Here is a 20,887-nt window from a genome sequence, read left to right on the forward strand (position 1 = left end):
GAATCCTTTTTACTAAAACTTCAGTTTTCACTTCAGTCCAATAAAATGTTACATTTCTAAATTTACAGAAAGTCATACCATGTAGTACTTTTTAAGTCTGTACTGTACTGTACTGTATTCACATTATGATTCTCTGGTTCAATATATTAGAACCTCTTTCTCAAGAAAACAAACCCAGATATATGATATACTCCGCCCTATGGAAGGCAATAGGGTTTGAACAAAGCACCATATTATTTCAAATATTCTACATACTATACATTTGATAATCATCCATCTACAGCCTTAGTCAACTGTATGATAACATGATATACCATGATAAACATTATAGAAGGGCGGAGTTGCTAGCATTAGGTCAACAGTATGTGGTATATTCATGTGGTCTTCTATGTGTATCTAGATGTACACTATGCATGCTTTTTATCATTGCTTTTAGCTTGATGTAAGGCCAAGACCATAGGTGTCCAGAAAGGCAGCTAACAAATAAAACGTATTAGTGAGTGTATTAGCTGTGTTTGATTTGGGTTGGGTCTTAGTGGGCTGTTACTTAAGTTTTAGCCACAGTAGCTACCTAGTGATCCCAGAGCCAGGAGCAAAGTAGGAGGACAGCCAGGCTGAACCCCAACAGCAGCAGGAGGACCAGGAGCAGGGGAACAGTCCGAGAGGGGCCTAGGGGGGAGGGCCTGGAGCGGGATGGTCGGGACCGTATGTACTGGTCCACTGAGTCCCCCAGGCTGTAGCGTCTGGGGCAGTAGCCCAGGTCTCGACGGGCCTTCTCGATCTTGAAGGTGTGGCTCACTGCAATGTTCCTCACCTAGGAGGATGCAGAAAAGATTCAGGGAAATGGTTGCCAGGTACCTGACTGTCTCTGCATTCAACCAAGTTAATTGTCTTGGTTGTTAAGACTTGACCCGTTGGTTAAAGCAGAAACAGACTGGCACCCAACACCCAGTTAAAGGAAAAAGAGTTAAACAAGCTGTTAAGGAGAAGAGTGTTAGTGGTCTGTACTGTGCCCCTGTCTCTCGCCCCCACCTCTTTGCCACGAAGGCAGCTTAACAAACTCAACAGCACTCCTTCACTCTTGCCCAATCAGGGTGCTCTGAGATGGGCATAGCTCTCAGTACAGCCTGGGAGACAAGTTAGGAGCTCTGGAGCTTCAAGGGAGTTTGACTCCATGCTAATGTCTTTGAATAACCTCAGTTTACCAACATCCTGCCCCCCTGTGTGAAGGATGTCTCGCTGGTGCCTATATCCCCTTACTGCACAGAGGATACGATGTCAGCATGGAAAATACCTGTAGTGACAGAAGCTCTCAGACAAACCCGGTGGCTCAGTGTAACACAGAGATTCAACAAGTTTCCTATTGTCTCGCTGGGGTAAATCCATTTGAATTCACTTTTTGACAGCACCCCTTTTGATGTGAACAAAACCTTCCATACATATTTGCCTTCCATACAAGTTCTCAGAAAGAGACTTTTTGAACCTGAAAGCTTTTAAGCTTTTAAATAATATCAATCTCAACCGTTTATCTTTTCCAGTGATGAAGACATGGATGTCTCATGGTATGGTGGGGTATGCTTAACCTTGAACACTTTTACACTATATATACAAAGGTATGTGGACACCCCTTCAAATTAGTGGATTTGGTTATTTCAGCCACACCTGTTGCTGACAGGTGTATACAATTCAACATACAGCCATGCAATCTCCATAGACAAATATTGGCAGTAGAATGGCCTTACTGAAGAGCTCATTGACTTTCAACGTTGCATCATCATAGGATGCCACCTTTCCAATAAATCAGTTCGTCAAGTTTATTCCCTGCAAGAACTGTAAGTGCTGTTATTGTGAAGTGGAAACGTCTAGGAGCAACAACGGCTCAGCCACAAAGTGGTAGGCCACAAAAGCTCACCAAACGGTACTGCCGAGTGCTGAAGTGTGTAGCGCATATAAATCTTCTGTCCTCGGTTGCAACACTCACTACCGAGTTCCAAACTGTCTCTGGAAGCAATGTCAGCACAATAACTATTCGTCTGGAGCTTCATGAAATGGGTTTCCATGGCCCAAGCAGCCGCACACAAGCCTAAGATCACCATGCACAATGCCAAGAGACGGCTGGAGTGGTGTAAAGCTCGCTGCCAATGGACTCTGGAGCAGTTGAAACGTGTTCTCTGGAGTGATGAATCACACTTCACCATCTGACAGTCCAAAGGACAAATCTGTGTTTGATGAATGCCAGGAGAACGCTACCTGCCCCAATGCATAGTGTCAACTGTAACGTTTGGTGGAGGAGGAATAACGGTCTGGGGCTGTTTTTCATGGTTTGTGCTTAGGCCACTTAGTTCCAGTGAAGGGAAATCTTAAAACTATAGCTTCCAACTTTGTGGCAACGGTTTGGGGAAGGCCCTTTCCTGTTTCAGCATGACAATGCCCCCATGCACAAAGCGAGGTCCATACAGAAATTGTTTGTCAAGATCGGTGAGGAAGAACCCGACTGGCCTGCACAGAGCTCTGACCTCAACCCCATTGAACACCTTTGGAATGTTACTTTTGGTCATGTAGTGGATCTTTTGAATGTTTTGGTATTCATGTCTAAAAAGTCACTTTCTGACCACTTCGTCCATGGGCAAACATGTCTGGAAAGTTGTGTTTAAAACAACAGCGATTGAATTCAAATGGATTTACCCTTTAGAGACTTAGCATGTATGTCTCTCTGTACACCTGTCTGTCTCTGACGGACCACCGTTGAGCAGAGTAGTGATGTTGTCCAGTAATGGTTCAGGTTAGGAGATAACCCTAAAGCAAGGGAACTAGTTGGAGTTGAGCCTGCAATGAGGTCAGTTCCTGTGTCCCCAGTGTTGAACTTCCTGACCCAGTCAATTGGGGTAGATGTTGGCTCTAACCACAGATCTAGGATTACCTTACTGTAAGTCATAGACAATCCTATGAGGAGTAAAATAATGTCTGACCCTGGATCAATGATTATGGGGCAACTTCTCCCTACTCCATCCCACCCTTCCAGGAGAAATACACACAACGGGCTAATATTTTATTCACAGGACAATTATCGATCTCCCGGTGGCAGCCGCCAGAATGTCTGACTGAAGTAGCTCCTGGACCAGCAGCCCCATGGGCACGGCTTTGGTTTCTGTCTCATCACACATTCATGAAGTAATACCTTCTTGGGTACGACAGATAGCAGCTCCTACTACAAACAGCTCCTCGGCCCTCCTCAGTGCCAGGGCAGAATGTATGCAATACTACTGCCATTATTATGGCTGCTTTACATTCCAAAAACATTTTTTTCTACCTCCTTTTACGGACCTTGAAAGGTCGGAGATGTGTGACATCAGACCTGGGTTCAAATACTATTTCAACTATCTTAATTACTTTCACATACATTTGAAGTAAGTATTCAGATATATTTCATTAGAAAATATTTTAATGCATTTGAAAGTTCACAAGTGTATAAAACAATTATTGCCCTTATGCCCTCAGAACAGCCTCATATCATCGGGGCATGGACGCTACAAGGTGTTGAAAGCGTTCCACAGCAATGCTGGCCTATGTTGACTCCAATGCTTCCCACAGTTGTGTCAAGTTGGCTCGATGTCCTTTGGGTGATGGACCATTCTTGGTACACACATGAAACTGTTGAGCGTGAAAAACCCAAACAGTGTTGCAGTTCTTGACACACTTAAATCGGTGCGGCTAGCACCTACTACCATACCCCAAATCTTCTTTTGTCTTGCCCAGTCACCCTCTGAACGGCATACATACACAATACATGTCTCACCTATCTTAAGGTATAAACATCCTTCTTTAACCTGTCTCCTCCCCTTCATCAGCACTGATTGTGAGATCAATAAGATTTCATAGCATTCCCCTGGTCAGCCAATGTCATGGAAGAGCAGGTGTTCCTAATGTTTTGTACACTCAGTGTACACTTGGAAAGTATACAAAACATTTAAATACACTGACTCAAATACACTCCCATGCTTTTAACTCAGGTATTTGAAAAATAGTATTTGAAAATCTTTTAAAATAAACTCAGCAAAAAAAGAAACATCCTCTCACTGTCAACTGTGTTTATTTTCAGCAAACTTAACATGTGTAAATATTTGTATGAACATAACAAGATTCAACAACTGAGACATGGAAATGGAAATGGAATAATGTGTCCCTGAACAAAGGGGGTGTCAAAATCTAAAGTAACAGTCAGTATCTGGTGTGGCCACCAGCTGAATTAAGTACTGCAGTGCATCCCCTCCTCATGGACTGCACCCGATTTGTCAGTTCTTGCTGTGAGATGTTACCCCACTCTTCCACCAAGGCACCTGCAAGTTCCCAGACATTTCTGGGGGGGAACAGCCCTAGCCGTCACCCTCCGATCCAACAGGTCCCAGACGTGCTCAATGGGATTGAGATCCGGGCTCATTGCTGGCCATGGCAGAACACTGACATTCCGGTCTTGCAGGAAATCACGCACAGAATGAGCAGTATGGCTGGTGGCATTGTCATGCTGGAGGGTCATGTCAGGATAATCCTGCAGGAGGGGTACCATATGAGGGAGGAGGATGTCTTCCCTGTAACGCACAGCGGTGAGATTTCCTGCAATGACGACAAGCTCAGTCTGTGTTGTGACATATCGCCCCAGACCATGACTGACCCTCCACCTCCAAATAGATCCGCTCCAGAGTACAGGCCTCGGTGTAACGCTCATTCCTTCGACGATAAATGTGAATCCGAACATCACCCCTGGTGAGACAAAACCGCGACTCGTCAGTGAAGAACACTTTTTGCCAGTCCTGTCTGGTCCAGCGATGGTGGGTTTGTGCCCATAGGCAAAGTTGTTGCAGGTGATGTCTGGTGAGGACCTGCCTTGCAACAGGCCTACAAGCCCTCAGTCTAGCCTCTCTCAGCCTATTGCGGACAGTGAGCACTGATGGAGGGATTGTGCGTTCCTGGTGTAACTCGGGCAGTTGTTGTTGCCATCCTGTACCTGTCCCGCAGGTGTGATGTTTGGATGTACCGATCGTGTGCAGGTGTTGTTACACATGGTCTTCCACTGCAAGGATGATCAGCTGTCCGTCTCCCTTTGGGCTGTACGGACATTGCAATTTATTGCCCAGGCCACATCTGCAGTCCTCATGCTTCCTTGCAGCATGCCTATGCCACATTCCCGCAGATGAGCAGGGACTCTGGGCATCTTTCTTTTGGTGTTTTTCAGAGTCAGTAGAAAGGCCTCTTTAGTGTCCTGTTTTCATAACTGTGACCTTAAATACTAAAATACTCAGAAAAAGTATTTTAAATACCAGATATTCAAATACACATGTATTTGACCCCAGGTCAGTTTGACATAAGCCATTTCCAGTCCAATCATATCCATGAAAGAGAGGGAACATCTACATTTTAGTCACTTAGCAGACACTCTTATCCAGAGCAACTGGAGTGATATATTTTCATACTGGTCTCCCGTGGGTATCAAACACACAACCCTGACATTGCAACCACCATGCTCTACCAACTGAGCTACACAGAACAAGGTAAGAAGGAGGGGGCCTATACATTCTGGGCAGTTATTGCTGTTTGCAGTAACAGATCAACTTTTTTCAACTGCATCTCAATGGTCTCATCAGTTCCTCTCCTGACTGCATCTCAGTGATCTCGTAAGTTCCTATCCTGTCTGCATCCCCATGTTATTGTCAGTACCTCTCCTGACTGCATCGCAATGTTCTCATCAGTTCCTCTGCTGACTGCATCTCAATGGTCTCATCAGTTGCTCTGCTGACTGCATGAAGCCTCAGTGAGACAAACAAGAATCTAATGAAGCATCTAGTAAACCAAGCTCCCCTTAACCCAAACACGCACGTATGAACAGACAGACAGACAGACAGACAGACAGACAGACAGACAGACAGACAGACAGACAGACAGACAGACAGACAGACAGACAGACAGACAGACAGACAGACAGACAGACAGACAGACAGACAGACAGACAGACAGACAGACAGACAGACAGACAGACAGACAGACAGACAGACAGACAGACAGACAGACAGACAGACAGACAGACAGACAGACAGACAGACTATAGTAAGTGCCTGTTAAGCACTAAATAAAGTAACAGGGTTGACTGAAACAGGGTTGATGACTTGTGACAAGGGAAATGGAAGCTTGAACAGGGAGGGGAATTGAATGCAAGTTTCACCATTTTTTATTTGTTAAAACATTTCTAGCCTGTCTATCTATTGGTAACAAGGTTGACGTATTACTAATGCTCAACCTGCTCAGTATTCCACCACAAAACACCAGAAAATGGCCAAAAAGTATCACACCTGGATCTGTTTCACCTGTCTTTGTGCTTGTCTCCACCCACCTCCAGATCAAATTTAATTTGTCACATGCCCCGAATACAACAGGTGTAGACCTTACAGTGAAATTCTTACTTACAACAGGTGTAGCCCTTAATTAACCAACAATGCAGTTTTAAGAAAATACCTAAAAAAAATAATTAAATAGCAGCAGTAAATAACAATAGCAGGGCTATATACAGGGGGTACTGGTACAGAGTCAATGTGCGGGGGCACCGGTGTTGAGGTAATTGAGGTAATATGTACATGTAGGTAGAGCTTTTAAAGTGACTATGCATAGATAATAACAAAGAGTAGCAGCAGCGTATAAGAGGGGGGGTGATGCAAAGAGTCTGGGTAGCCATTTGATTAGCTGTTCAGGAGTCTTATGGCTTGGGGGTAGAAGCTCTTTAGAAGCCTCTTGGACCTTGACTTGGCGCTCCGGTACCGCTTGCCGTGCGGTAGCAGAGAGAACAGTCTATGACTAGGGTGGCTGGAGTCTTGAACTGTTTTTAGGGCCTTTCTCTGACACCTACTGGTATAGAGGTCCTGGATGGCAGGAAGCTTGGGCCTGGTAATGTACTGGGCCGTATGCACTACCCTCTGTAGTGCCTTGCGGTCAGAGGCCGAGCTGTTGCCATACCAGACAGTGATGCAACCCAACAGGATGCTCTCAATGGTGCAGCTGTAAAACCTTTCGAGGATCTGAGGACCCATGCCAAATTTCTTCAGTCTCCTGAGGGGGAATAGGTTTTGACGTGCCCTCATCACGACTGTCTTGATGTGTTTGGACCATGTTAGTTTGTTGGTGATGTGGACACCAAGGATATTTAAGCTCTCAACTTGCTCCACTGCAGCCCCGTCGATGAGAATGGGGGCGTACTCTGTACTCCTTTTCCTGTATCCACAATTATCTTCTTTGTCTTGATCACATTGAGGGAGAGGTTGTTGTCCTTGCACCACACGGTCAGGTCTCTGATCTCCTCCCTATAGGCCGTCTCATCGTTGTCAGTGATCAGGCCTACACCTGTTGTGTAGATGTTGCCCATCTTCCCATTATCCCCTGTGTATTTATACCTGTGTTCTCTGTTTGTCTGTTGCCAGTTCATCTTGTTTTGTCAGGTCTTACCAGCCTTCCTGTTTCTCTAGTTATATTTTCTAGATCTTCCCGGTTCTGACCATTCTGCCTGCCCTGACCCCGAGTCTGCCTACCGTGATGTACCCGCCGGACTCTGACTTGATCACGAACCTCAGCCTGCCCTCGACCTGCCATTTGCCTACCCCGTGCTCCTAATAAATTATCTGTACTATCCTCCCCCCGTGTCTGCATCTGGGTCATATCCTGTGTCGTCATAAAAAGGGTAGAACCAGCTTACCTGATTTTACACTATGATTTGACTATTAGATGTTCAACGTTTCTTTAAAAAAAGTTTTTGTTTCAATGAATTGTTTCATCATATTAAATTGAGAGTTCAGTTCACGTAACAGGGTTGGCCTTAAAATTGGGGCCAGGATTTATTTTTAACCTTAAAATGGATCAATATTGCTCTTGCTGCGGGCGATTCCCTGATCCACCTCTACGCAGACGACACCATTCTATATACTTTCGGCCCGTCTTTGGACACTGTGCTATCTAACCTCCAAACAAGCTTCAATGCCATACAACACTCCTTCCGTGGCCTCCAACTGCTCTTAAACGCTAGTAAAACCAAATGCATGCTTTTCAACCGGTCGCTGCCTGCACCTGCATGCCCGACTAGCATCACCACCCTGGATGGTTCCGACCTAGAATATGTGGACGTCTATAAGTACCTAGGTGTCTGGCTAGACTGCAAACTCTCCTTCCAGACTCATATCAAACATCTCCAATCGAAAATCAAATCAAGAGTCGGCTTTCTATTCCGCAACAAAGCCTCCTTCACTCAAGCCGCCAAGCTTACCCTAGTAAAACTGACTATCCTACCGATCCTCGACTTCGGCGATGTCATCTACAAAATGGCTTCCAACACTCTACTCAGCAAACTGGATGCAGTCTATCACAGTGCCATCCGTTTTGTCACTAAAGCACCTTATACCACCCACCACCTACCACTGCGACTTGTATGCGACTTGTATGCTCTAGTCGGCTGGCCCTCGCTACATATTCGTCGCCAGACCCACTGGCTCCAGGTCATCTACAAGTCTATGCTAGGTAAAGCTCCGCCTTATCTCAGCTCACTGGTCACGATGGCAACACCCATCCGTAGCACGCGCTCCAGCAGGTGTATCTCACTGATCATCCCTAAAGCCAACACCTCATTCGGCCGCCTTTCGTTCCAGTACTCTGCTGCCTGTGACTGGAACGAATTGCAAAAATCGCTGAAGTTGGAGACTTTTATCTCCCTCACCAACTTCAAACATCAGCTATCTGAGCAGCTAACCGATCGCTGCAGCTGTACATAGTCTATTGGTAAATAGCCCACCCTTTTCACCTACCTCATCCCCATACTGTTTTTATTTATTTACTTTTCTGCTCTTCTGCACACCAATATCTCTACCTGTACATGACCATCTGATCTTTTATCACTCCAGTGTTAATCTGCAAAATTGTAATTATTTGCCTACCTCCTCATGCCTTTTGCACACATTGTATATAGACCCCCCCTTTGTTTTCTACTGTGTTATTGACTTGTTAATTGTTTACTCCATGTGTAACTCTTTGTTGTATGCTCACACTGCTATGCTTTATCTTGGCCAGGTCGCAGTTGCAAATGAGAACTTGTTCTCAACTAGCCTACCTGGTTAAATAAAGGTGTTCTCAACTAGCCTACCTGGTTAAATAAAGGTGTTCTCAACTAGCCTACCTGGTTAAATAAAGGTGAAATAAAAAATAAAATGAAATAAAAAAAATAAAATAAAAAATATTCACATGAATAAATAATCATCTTCAGAAATGACTTTGTCAAACCAACAAAATAACTACGGCTTTACAATGATGGTGACAACTTGGATAAATGTTGGGACTAATTGTGTATTCCTAGAAGTCACAGAGGATGCAAAGAGGGACATGTCCAAATGCATAATTGTAACACTTTCAGTAAGTCTTTATTCAAAAAAATAAATCTGATTTATTGAATATTCCACGTGGTCTATATTGAAGGGCACTTCATGGCTTTCAAATTTGTGCACAATTTCTACTTAAAATATCAAAGGTACTCATTTTGTGGAACGACCCTGCCACCGTGGCCCAGTGGGGTTCTACACTGACTGAGACATGTCATCATGACCCAGAATGCAATAACTTCAGAACTTTAGAACTCACACAGAGTGAAAGGTCTAAGTAAATTCAAAATGTTCTCCCTTCTGTGAGTTTGCTCTTTGTATCAAGTATGTGACAGGAAAGAGACTGTTACACTTAATTAATACACTGAATATGTAACACTGGAAAACATGGTATATTTCTCAACAACGTTTTCTTGCAAGTGTGGTGAGGCAGGTTGGTCCTCACATCAGTGCTTGGCTGCAATGTAAAACTGAGAAGGGAGAAAGGAGGAAAGAAGAAGAATGGGTAAAAAGGCAGAGTAAAAATGGGAAGTGAGTAGAGGGGTTAGGTGTAGAAAGCGCTATGAAGGTAGGTAGGTAGGCAGGTAGGCAGCCAGGCAGGCAGGTACATATAGATAGGTATGTAAGTAGTAGATAGGTACTGTAGATACATAGCTGTACGCTTACCTCATTTCTGGTGAAGAGCAGAGGGATCTCCACTATTGGCCTCAGAGCCAGGTGTAAACATTCCATCAGAATGGCTGTGAAATACACACCTCAGATGAGGAGGGAAGACAGCAGCATGGCAGGTCTGAGCTATGAGCAGCGTACTATAACAACAGTTTGGCAAGTATGAAACTGGTGTGTATCCTGACAGATTGTGGCTGGTGTTGGGCATGATCAGCGTCCTGTTACAGCAGCGTGGGTATTTGTGTGTGTGCGTGCGTATATGTGTGTGTGTGAATGCGTGCCCGTTTGTGTCTCCTACCTGCTGAATAGACCAGTGAGACAGGCAAGTGTATCAACGGTCGGCTGTACCCCAGCTTCTCAAACTAGAGAGGAGGGGAAAGACAGAGGGGATATCAAAGACCAAGACAAGATCAACTATATGTGTTAATCACCCAAAGAATATATAGAGTTACTCACCAGTGGTGTTAACCATTCAAACAGGTTGACAGATTCCCCGTCGTTGATGAAGTAGGCCTGTCCACTCTGAGGGAGAAAGGTTGATATTACTATGTATACACCCCCACCCCAAACACACACAGGCCTAAATATGTACAATGTGTACAAATGCCACTTGAAGGTAGAACAAACAAGTGCTGAAACGATCATTGGTATCCATGGAGATGGTGAGTAGTAGTAAACTCACAGCCACACAGTTCCTCTTGGGTGTGAGGCTCTCAGCAGCCAGGATGTGGGCCAACACCAGGTTGTCCACATGGACCCAGTTCATCTTGGCCTGGCGGTTTCCAAAGCTAAAACTGAACAACCGGCGCTCCACATTCACCTGGGGAGAGAGAGAAGAAGAAGTGAAGAAAGAGAGAGAGAGAGAGAGAGAGAGAGAGGGAGAGAGAGAGCGAGAGATCAAGAGCGAGAGAGCAAGAGCGAGAGAGAGAGCAAGAGCAAGAGAGAGAGCAAGAGCGAGAGAGAGAGAGAGCAAGAGCGAGAGAGAGAGCAAGAGCGAGAGAGAGAGAGCAAGAGCGAGAGAGAGAGCAAGAGCAAGAGAGAGAGCAAGAGCGAGAGAGAGAGAGCAAGAGCGAGAGAGAGAGCAAGAGCAAGAGAGAGAGCAAGAGCGAGAGAGAGAGCAAGAGCGAGAGAGAGCAAGAGCGAGAGAGAGAGCAAGAGAGAGAGAGAGCAAGAGCGAGAGAGAGCAAGAGAGAGAGCAAGAGCGAGAGAGAGCAAGAGCGAGAGAGAGAGAGAGCAAGAGCGAGAGAGAGCAAGAGCAAGAGAGAGAGAGCAATAGCGAGAGAGAGAGCAAGAGCGAGAGAGAGCAAGAGCAAGAGAGAGAGCAAGAGCGAGAGAGAGCAAGAGCGAGAGAGAGAGCAAGAGCGAGAGAGAGCAAGAGCAAGAGAGAGAGCAAGAGCGAGAGAGAGCAAGAGCAAGAGAGAGAGCAAGAGCGAGAGAGAGCAAGAGAGAGAGAGAGAGCAAGAGAGAGAGAGAGCAAGAGCGAGAGAGAGAGCAAGAGCAAGAGAGAGAGCAAGAGCGAGAGAGAGAGAGCAAGAGAGAGAGAGAGCAAGAGAGAGAGAGAGCAAGAGCGAGAGAGATACAGATACAGATACAGTCTAGGTTAGACTGTATTGCTGTGCTGAGAGTATGTCTGTTCTCATGTGAGTGTGTTTGGGGTTGTGTACGTGTGTCAAGGCATGCATGGGTCCGTGTGTGTACAATGGTCTGACATTGAGTGCGGGGAGAGGTCAACTGTATTAGGGGAAGAAAGATTAAAAGGCCTCTAAGCAGCTTTCCCTATAGTGAACCGGGAACTGCAGCATCCGAGCCCTGTTCAACCCAGCCCAGCATAGAGTATTCCTTCCCTTCATTCTCCCCAGGGGAGAGAGAGAGAGGCGTGAAACAGGATACTTTAAGAGGGTCCATTAATAATATATCCTCACCAGGTACACATTCTGCCAGCCGATCTAAACCCTAAGAGAACCTCTATACCTGATAGAAGGGCAATGAGACTGGGCTGTCATTTTATTGTGCCACCCACACAATTAAACAGTACACAGACATTTATCCCTATGGTGCCGCCGTCTTGGATGGAAAGTGACAAATCAGGTGGAATGTAGAGATGTCTCAGTTCTTTTCATTGTGATTCTATGTGGTAGGTAGGTGTGCGGACACTCACCATAACCCTGTGTAGGTGTCGTCTCTCTTCTGGCCCGTAGATGCCTGAGGGTCTTAGAACACAGGTCCGCAAGAGACCCCCACCTTTAAAGAAGATAATGGCATTGAATAATGAACTGAATCTGGCAACACTGAAAGTTTGTTACAAATGAGTTACTCCACCGTGTAATTACTTATAAGTGAGTCTAGAAATGTAAATTCCACTTAACTGCAAGATAGTGTACTATGCAAATGTATGTAGGTTACTGTAATACTGTATGTAAGTAGTAGTAATAGTTCATCAACATATATAATATGCTAACCTTTGCTTCAACCTGAACCCATCTTCCAGTGTTAATATATTTCCTCTACATCCCGTCTTAATAAATGCATGAATGGTCCAGTAATGACATAGCGCCATGCTCCTAGCTTAGTTTAATATATAATGACATAGCGCCATGCTCCTAGCTTAGTTTAATATATAATGACATAGCGCCATGCTCCTAGCTTCATTTAATATATAAATAAGTGGTCATTGATAGGGGGTTAGGTTTCCCCCAAGGAGGGGCTGAAGGCATCACACCTATTTAATCAAGTACTCACTGGCATCACACTAACGCAGTAAGAGAATTCCTACACACCTTTGAGAGAGATGAACTGTACATGGGTTTATGTTAATGGAAGCATTGTGTGTGTATCAATGTCTCCTGTGATTCTGACTGTCAGTTTTACAGTAAGCATGTACCTGACATCTGTCTGTGACGAGAGTCTGTACTGCATGTCTGGTACTACTGCTACTAACTGTGTGTCTCTGTGTGTGTAAGTACATCCCTGTGTGTGTGTTGCTTGAGGCAAAACGGTGTCGGGTGGACACTGCTCTCCAGTCTCAAGTGGCATTGTGCTTTCCAGCTCTAAATTGAACTGGTGTCAGCAGGTCCAGTTGGATTAGGTTGCACACACATGGAAAGCTTGGTTTCCAAGCCAACCTCACTCACTCACAAATACACACAAGCACACGTGCACACGCCCACACACACACACACACACACACACACACACACACACACACACACACACACACACACACACACACACACACACACACACACACACACACACACACACACACACACACACACACACACACACACACACACACACACACACAGAGTTTGGCTGTGGAAACATACAGCATACATTCATACACACTGAGAATCATAAGACAATGTCAAGGACCTGAACAGACCATTTCCATTTGAGGATATCATCACTGTCTTGATGCTGTAAGTAGCCCCCATCCTATCACCTCAAGACCATGCCAGACAAAGTCACAGTGTCTCTGCCATGGACACAGAATTAAAATAATAGATCTAATACTGTATATCTTCATTCTATTTCTAGGGTCTCTTACCTTTGAGTGAGCGTCCATTGGCTGTTAGGACCATCTGGTCAGAGATAGATTTGGTCCTGGAGTAGTGGTCTATGTGCTGGGACAGCAGAACACATCATATCTATTCATATCAATCCATGTGTTTCATTATTTCCTAAGACAAAGCCATCAGAGGACCTATTCATTGTTACTGCTACTGCTGAGGAAAGTACAGGTAACTGCCAGAATGAAGGAAACACTTGAGTAAATGAGGGATACAAAGTATATTTAAAGCAGGAGCTTTCCTGAGTTAATTAAGCTATTAACGTCACATCATGCTTAGGCTCATGTATAAAAATGCAGAGCTGTTTTGATGGCAGTCTCAGACTGAAGTATGTAGTGAATGAGAGCAGGGGAAGAATTCAGTTTGAGTCATCAGGCAAGTGTTTTCCACCACCATCAACAAAACACCAAAATTTGGAATTTCTCGTGGAAGAATGGTGTTCCATCCCTCCAATTTAGTTCCAGACACTTGTAGAATCTATTCCAAGGAGCATTGAAGCCGTTCTGGTGGCTCGGAGTGGCTCAACACTCTATTAATTAATACATTTATGTTGTTGTTTCCTTTATTTGGGCAGTTACCTGTATGTCCTTCAGAAGGGGTTGCAAGATAGATGCATGTCAGAGGTGTGACACCCATACTATACACACCACACACACTCACTCTCTCTTACACACACCCCACCAGTGTCAGGTTGACAGGCTTTGAGCCTCCAAGCTATCCTAAACTGTGTAACTCTACTCATGCGGGACTTATACAGTCATGCACAGCCATGTAAGCTGGAAGGAGCAGCTCTGGGAGAAGATTACATTCATGAGCTTCCTTTATCAGCCTGGTTCTGGATGTCATGTACACCATGTCAGCTTCAATCTCAAGGTAAAACATCACATAGCAAAGGTGCCCATTCCTTTAACCAAATGTATGTACCACATGAAAAGTAAACTATGAAAAAAGATCAAAAAAGTTGTGTTTCCATCAACCCAGAGCAAACACGTATTCTATATAGACACAGTAAAGCCAGCCTGGGTAAAGCAGACAGTAAGCTGCACTCACTATCATTCAGTCTGGTTTACCCAGGCTACAGTAAAGCTGCTCCTCATTGGGACATCCTGTTCTTACTCACCATGTCCAGGGGCACACAGGGCAATGAGTCCTCGTCGCCCTCCTCTATGGGTTTTCCAGCAAACGTCACGTTGATCGTACTGGTGTAGACCAGCCTGGTGATGCCCTTCTCCACACACACTGAAACGAGCAGACACACACACAGACAGGGTTATCATTGGGCCAAGTCATTTAACTGACAACACATTTTTATTTAGGAGTTTATTTCATTTTCTAAACCTGGGTCATGACTCAAAAGCCTATTAGCCCACTGAGCTCAAGCCTAGTCACTAGCTCTGGGAGTTAACACAAGTCAGTAGGTCTTGGACAAGGAGACTGTTCTACACCACCTCCAACTACATTTAGCAGGCATTTTATGGCTCCTCATATATGGCTGTACTGTTACACTGCACCCCATTAGAAGCCCTTCAACAGGTCTCTTTCACTATTTCATCATAGGGGTCAAACGTTTACACATTTTTGCGAAGGAGGGCCAAAAATGTCCACCTCCTAGGACCTCTTGTGCCTATGAAAAGGTATTTACATACAGTATGCTGTGCAAAGATAATACTGTATGTAATGTAATGAATGTGTTGTTAATCTAAGAAATGGTCTACCTGTCTGTGGGAGAGGGGAAGCTGATGAGTGTGACAACAGTTGAAGAGTGAGGTGAGGAGGGAGGGAGGGGAAGAGGGAGAGGAGGAGGGAGGGGAGGAAGGAGGGGAGGAGTGAGGGGAGGAAGAAGGAGAGGAGGAAGTAGGAGAGGAGGTAGGGAAGAAAGGAGGGGAAGAGGTAGGGAAGGAAGGGGTGGAGGAAGGCGGGGAGGAGGGAGTGGAGCTTGTTACCATTAATGACGTTGTTCGTCCCTCCGACATTGACCGACTCCACCTGCTCTTTCCTCAGCTGTGAGACACAGAACAGAATAACTTTTAACACGGTTTGTGTGGGAACTAATGTGTAATGTGTAACTAATGTGTAACCCTAAATCCGGAACCACGGGCACCCTCTTAGATATCATCCTGACCAACTTGCCCTCTAAATACACCTTTGCTGTCTTCAACCAGGATCGGAGCAATCACTGCCTCATTGCCTGCGTCCGTAATGGGTCTGCAGTCAAACGACCACCCATCATCACTGTCAAATCCTCCCTAAAACACTTCAGCAAGCAGGCCTTTCTAATCGACCTGGCCCGGGAATCCTGGAAGGATATTGACCTCATCCCGTCAGTAGAGGATGCCTGGTCGCTCTTCAAAAGTGCTTCCCTCACCATCTTAAATAAGCATGCCCCATTCAAAAAATGTAGAACTAAGAACAGATATAGCCCTTGGTTCACCCCAGACTTGACTGCCCTTGACCAGCACAAAAACATCCTGTGGCGTTCTGCATAAGCATCGAATAGCCCCCGGGATATGCAACTTTTCAGGGAAGTCAGGAACCAATATACACAGTCAGTTAGTTTCAAACAGACATTTGTATCCTGTAGCACTAATTCCAAAACGTTTTGGGACACCGTAAAGTCCATGGAGAATAAGAGCACTTTGCCCAATTTATCCTACTCTGGAACCCATAGACAGACATCCATTCCATCTCTGTCACACGCCACTCAAGTCGTTGCATTTAAGACAAAAGATTTACTCTGTACTTTATTCTTGGAACAGTGTTACAGGAGACCAGCGACTATGAGTGATGGTCTTTGAATTGTTTACATTCCCAGTCAGCTAAATGAATAAAGAAAGTAGAAGGGTTAAATTCTACCCTCCATCTGTTCAGGAACTCACCTGTTCTGGGCCTGACATCCCATAGGAAGCGGTGTGGAATATACAGTCGACCCCCTCACAGATCTTATACAGAGAATCATAGTCCCGGATGTCACTCTGCAAGAGGACAAAATCAGTGTTATGAAAGACAATGATATGATGTGTTTTTTCCTCTACCCTATGACTGTACTTCACTGTTATACAGTATGTAATATAACAGTACGATAAACCATCGGATTTAACTGTCTCATGTTAGAAATAGTCAAGCCTTTGTTGTATTCATATTAGAAAGAGCGGCTCTGATATTAAAGTGTCAGTAATGTGAGGAAACATTTGACATAATTCATCCAGTTCCTGCTATGGAACTCCCCGGCGTCTTTTCACGGTGAACTATCTTGCTGGGTAAGATGACAGCTTGAACATATAGTACATGGTATGTCCATATATTAGCCAATGATTAGTAAGTACAATTAAGTTAAAGTGCCATGAAGGCTGCACCTGAAACCTGAATCAGAGCCCCGGCCTCCTTCTGTCCTAGTCAACACCTGGCAACCTCAACTAGATCACTTACCTGTGTCTTTATACCTGAGCCATGTATACCCAACCTTATTAGCCCCGTCTACCCTGGGGTATATGAGGAGAAATACTACACTAAAGACACTTGAATTTCAATGTATCCCCCTGATAACATACAGTGTTCTCTCTCTTTACTTTTTCAATTACAATCTTAACAAACCAAGTGGGGGAATTTCAAACTAGTAATCATTTAGGTACAATGATCAAAAACAAAAGCAGTGGTGTAAAGTTCTTAAGTAAAATAACTTTAAAGTACTACTTCAGTTGTTTATTGGGGATCTGTACTTTACTATTAATATTTTGGCAAATTTGTACTTTTACTTCACTACGTTCCTAAAGAAAATAATGTACTTTTTACTCCATACTTTTTCCCTGACACCCAAAAGTACTCATTACATTTGATAGAAAAATGGTCCCAATTCACACACTTATCAAGAGAACATCCCTGGTCATCCCTACTGCCGCTGATCTGGCGGACTAACTAAACACAAATGCTTCATTTGAAAATTATTTCTGAGTGTAGGAGTATGACCCTGGCTATCCGTCAAAAAAATTAAAAATAATATATATATATATATATATATATATATATATTTAATTGTGCCATCTGGTTTGCTTAATATACGGAATTTGAAATAGTTTGTACTTTTACTTTTGAGACTTAAGTACATTTTAGCAGTTCCATTTACTTTTGATACTTAAGTACATTTAAAACCAAATACTTTTAGACTTTTACTCAAGTAGTATTTTACTGAGTGACTTTCACTTTTACTTGAGCTATTTTCTATTAAGGTATCTTTACTTTTACTCAAGTATGAAAAATTAGTACTTTTTCCACCACTGAACAAAAGGAAAGCAACAAAACCCTGGGAAATGCAGGACTGGAGTTACATACCCCGGGGATGAATCTTAACTTTAACTTTGTCAAGCATTGATGACAGTGAGATACTAAGTAAACATTTGAAAGTTAGGATTTGCCCCGAAGTGACTAGTGCGTCTACTCTACCTACCTGATGGAAGACAGTACCGTCTGGAGTATCCCACTGTGGCTTGTGAAGATCCAGCAGCACCACAGACACTCCCTGGCTGACCAGAGCTCTCCCCAGCCTCAACCCGAAATACCCTGCTCCCCCGGTCACCAGCACCCTGCCTGTCCCCATCCCTGCCCCTCTCAAGGCCTGATCAGTCACTTCATCCAGGCGGGAGGCTGGACACTCTGGGCTGCTGCACCAGGCACCCACCACCCCATTGGCCCTGTGTCGGGAGGCTGGAGTTGGGGTTGAGGTTAGGTCTGGTGCTGGTCGGCTCACCCAGGACTGGAGCTGATGGTTGAGGTGGTGGTTGTGGAGGTGTCTATTAGCCTGTATTCGGCACCCAGCACTTCCTGGGTCAGGCAGGGGGACACAGGGGTAGGGCAGCTGCTCTACCTGGCACAGAGAGCCTCCGTTGTCCTTCATACCGCCACACAACTCCATTCAGACTCCTCTTGGGATAGATGGAATTCGGAACCCTGTAAGTGACAGGGGGTTCAAATAGTAGCTACCTCATCATTACAGCTATTCTCCATAAGATACACAGTAGCCACCTTCATAGGATATAACTAATAACATTTTCTTTGCCAATTCATTTACATGACCAGACTATAAAAAAATAACAAAGAAATACTAATTCATTTGACGGAGTAATCAATAGAGTAAAGTACAGGACTAAAACAAGTTTGACTGTGAGTAGTCTGTACAATGACTCATCTCGGAGAGCGCTGCAGATACAGACAGACACCTTGTGCCATTGTCTGTTCGGATGTCAAACTCTAGTTGTTTTATCTCAAATGTCGCATAAGAATACTAGTTCCGTGATACTATTTCCTTCTATATACAACACTGGTGATTTCCTACGACAAAGTTGAGTCGAAAGTATGGGTTTTAAACATTGATACACAGCCAAAATACGCAGATTCTAAATGTTTTATTTTCTAGTGCAATTATATTGCATATTTTTACAACAGTCTTAAAAGAAACATACAATATCCCATCAACCTTCTGAATAAACCAAAATATAGGCCTACCCAGTGATGTGCGGATCTGGTTGCCACATTAGTTTCCATTGTAAATGATGTCACTAAAACGACTTTGGTAAATAGGCCCACTGTACCTTTCAACGTACTGTCATGTATCTGCTTATGTCCATTGAATACATATCATTAAAAGATCCCCCTTTTTATATTTTGACACCCCTCTTGCAGGTCCCTGCAGTCTACTCTGACAACCTTTGCCTGACAATCACTTGTGGCTTCACCTGAGACTCGTTACCGTAGGGTCTGGATGAAACACGCACGCTCTGACTAAGATCATGTTTCACAGGTACAAAATCAGCAAATGTACATAATACCTATTTGTCATTCCTCCTCCACAAACCTTGCCCCTCTCCTAGTCCTGTCTCAACCCTGCACTTCTCAAGCGTCAACCCTTCTCCTCAAACCCCTCTGACGCCCACCCAACTCCCCGGCATCCTCCTGCAAGTGCTGGCTCAGCTGCTTGCTTCTTGATGAAACCGTAACACCTTAAAGTGGGAATCAGGCAATCAGCGGTTGAAACAATAACAAATACTTTCCCCACTCATGTTTTGGTAAAAAGCTGAGGGTCAGGACTGGAGAAATATAACCACTCTCAAATTCAGGACTGGCAATTCATGATATCAACATTATAGTTTGATTATGTTTTGAGGCTGTAAAGTGTTTGTTTACATTTACTTTGTTTACTAAAACTGGGGTAAAATAAGCTTATAATTTGGGTTCTGATGGGGTATGACAGTTGAACTGAGCACATTGGACATTTCTAAGTTATATTCTTCAAGAATCAATGGGTACATATAGTTAATTTACAAGTCCAAAATGGATGTAGCAACTGCACATTACCCCTTAAAATGTCATATTTACTGGGAAAGCTTTCCCAACCCTCATTCTTTCATTGTAATGTGTCATGTGTGTCGACCCAGTGCTTGGGAAGTGAACAGTATGAAGCCGTGTTGACTTGTCAAAAATGTCCTTTTGACACAAAGATCCTGATGAATGGGATGATTGGGTTTTCAGTGCTGTAAGTAGGTGTCTGATATTATTGCAGCTTTTTGTGCTTCTATGTGTTTATTACCTTAACTACACCTAATAAAGATGTATGACGTGTTCATATTAGACATCTATATTTATATATTTTTTTACCTTTATTTAACGAGGCAAGTCAGTTAAGAACAAATTCTTATTTTCAATGACGGCCTAGGAACAGTAGGTTAACTGCCTGTTCAAGGGCAGAACGACATATTTGCACCTTGTCAGCTCAGGGGTTTGAACTTGCAACCTTCCAGTTACTAGTCCAAAGCTCTAACCACTAGGCTACCCGGCCGCCCAAAAAATATTCATATTAGGCATGTTCATATTAGGCATGTTCATATTAGACATGTTCATATTAGACATGTTCATATTAGACATGTTCATATTAGACATGTTCATATGAGGCATGTTCATATGAGGCATGTTCATATTAGACATGTTCATATTAGGCATGTTCATATTAGACATGTTCATATTAGGCATGTTCATATTAGACATGTTCATATGAGGCATGTTCATATTAGACATGTTTATATTAGGCATGTTCATATTAGACATGTTCATATGAGGCATGTTCATATGAGGCATGTTCATATTAGACATGTTCATATTAGGCATGTTCATATTTATTAGGCATGTTCATATTAGGCATGTTCATATTAGACATGTTCATATTAGGCATGTTCATATTTATTAGGCATGTTCATATTAGGCATG

The 20,887-nt window shown here is 43.9% G+C and overlaps 1 protein-coding gene across 1 annotated transcript; it reads right to left on the minus strand.

Moving 5' to 3' along the window:
* Positions 1-532: 532 nt before the first annotated feature.
* On the minus strand, positions 533-18,309 carry LOC116367379 (putative short-chain dehydrogenase/reductase family 42E member 2). The gene is made up of 11 exons (XM_031818853.1): positions 18,078-18,309; positions 16,513-16,608; positions 15,580-15,637; positions 14,757-14,875; positions 13,615-13,690; positions 12,226-12,308; positions 10,750-10,887; positions 10,524-10,589; positions 10,366-10,429; positions 10,065-10,138; positions 533-814 (listed from the first exon to the last, which is right to left on the minus strand). The coding sequence occupies exons 1-11, from the start codon at positions 18,225-18,227 to the stop codon at positions 572-574; spliced, it is 1,167 nt and encodes a 388-aa protein (XP_031674713.1). The 5' UTR covers positions 18,228-18,309; the 3' UTR covers positions 533-571.
* Between the last annotated feature and the right edge of the window lie 2,578 nt (positions 18,310-20,887).

Source organism: Oncorhynchus kisutch, unplaced genomic scaffold, assembly GCF_002021735.2.
Source record: "Oncorhynchus kisutch isolate 150728-3 unplaced genomic scaffold, Okis_V2 scaffold1665, whole genome shotgun sequence".
Taxonomy (NCBI): Eukaryota; Metazoa; Chordata; class Actinopteri; order Salmoniformes; family Salmonidae; genus Oncorhynchus; species Oncorhynchus kisutch.

Coding starts and splice junctions, on each gene's coding strand:
- LOC116367379 (XM_031818853.1), bottom strand. CDS start 18,227: ATGGGGACAGGCAGGGTGCTGGTGACCGGGGGAGCAGGGTATTTCGGG. Junction 15,638..16,512: donor GGATGTCAGGCCCAGAACAG/GTGAGTTCCTGA, acceptor TGTGTCTCACAG/CTGAGGAAAGAGCAGGTGGA. Junction 14,876..15,579: donor GACGAACAACGTCATTAATG/GTAACAAGCTCC, acceptor TGCTCGTTTCAG/TGTGTGTGGAGAAGGGCATC.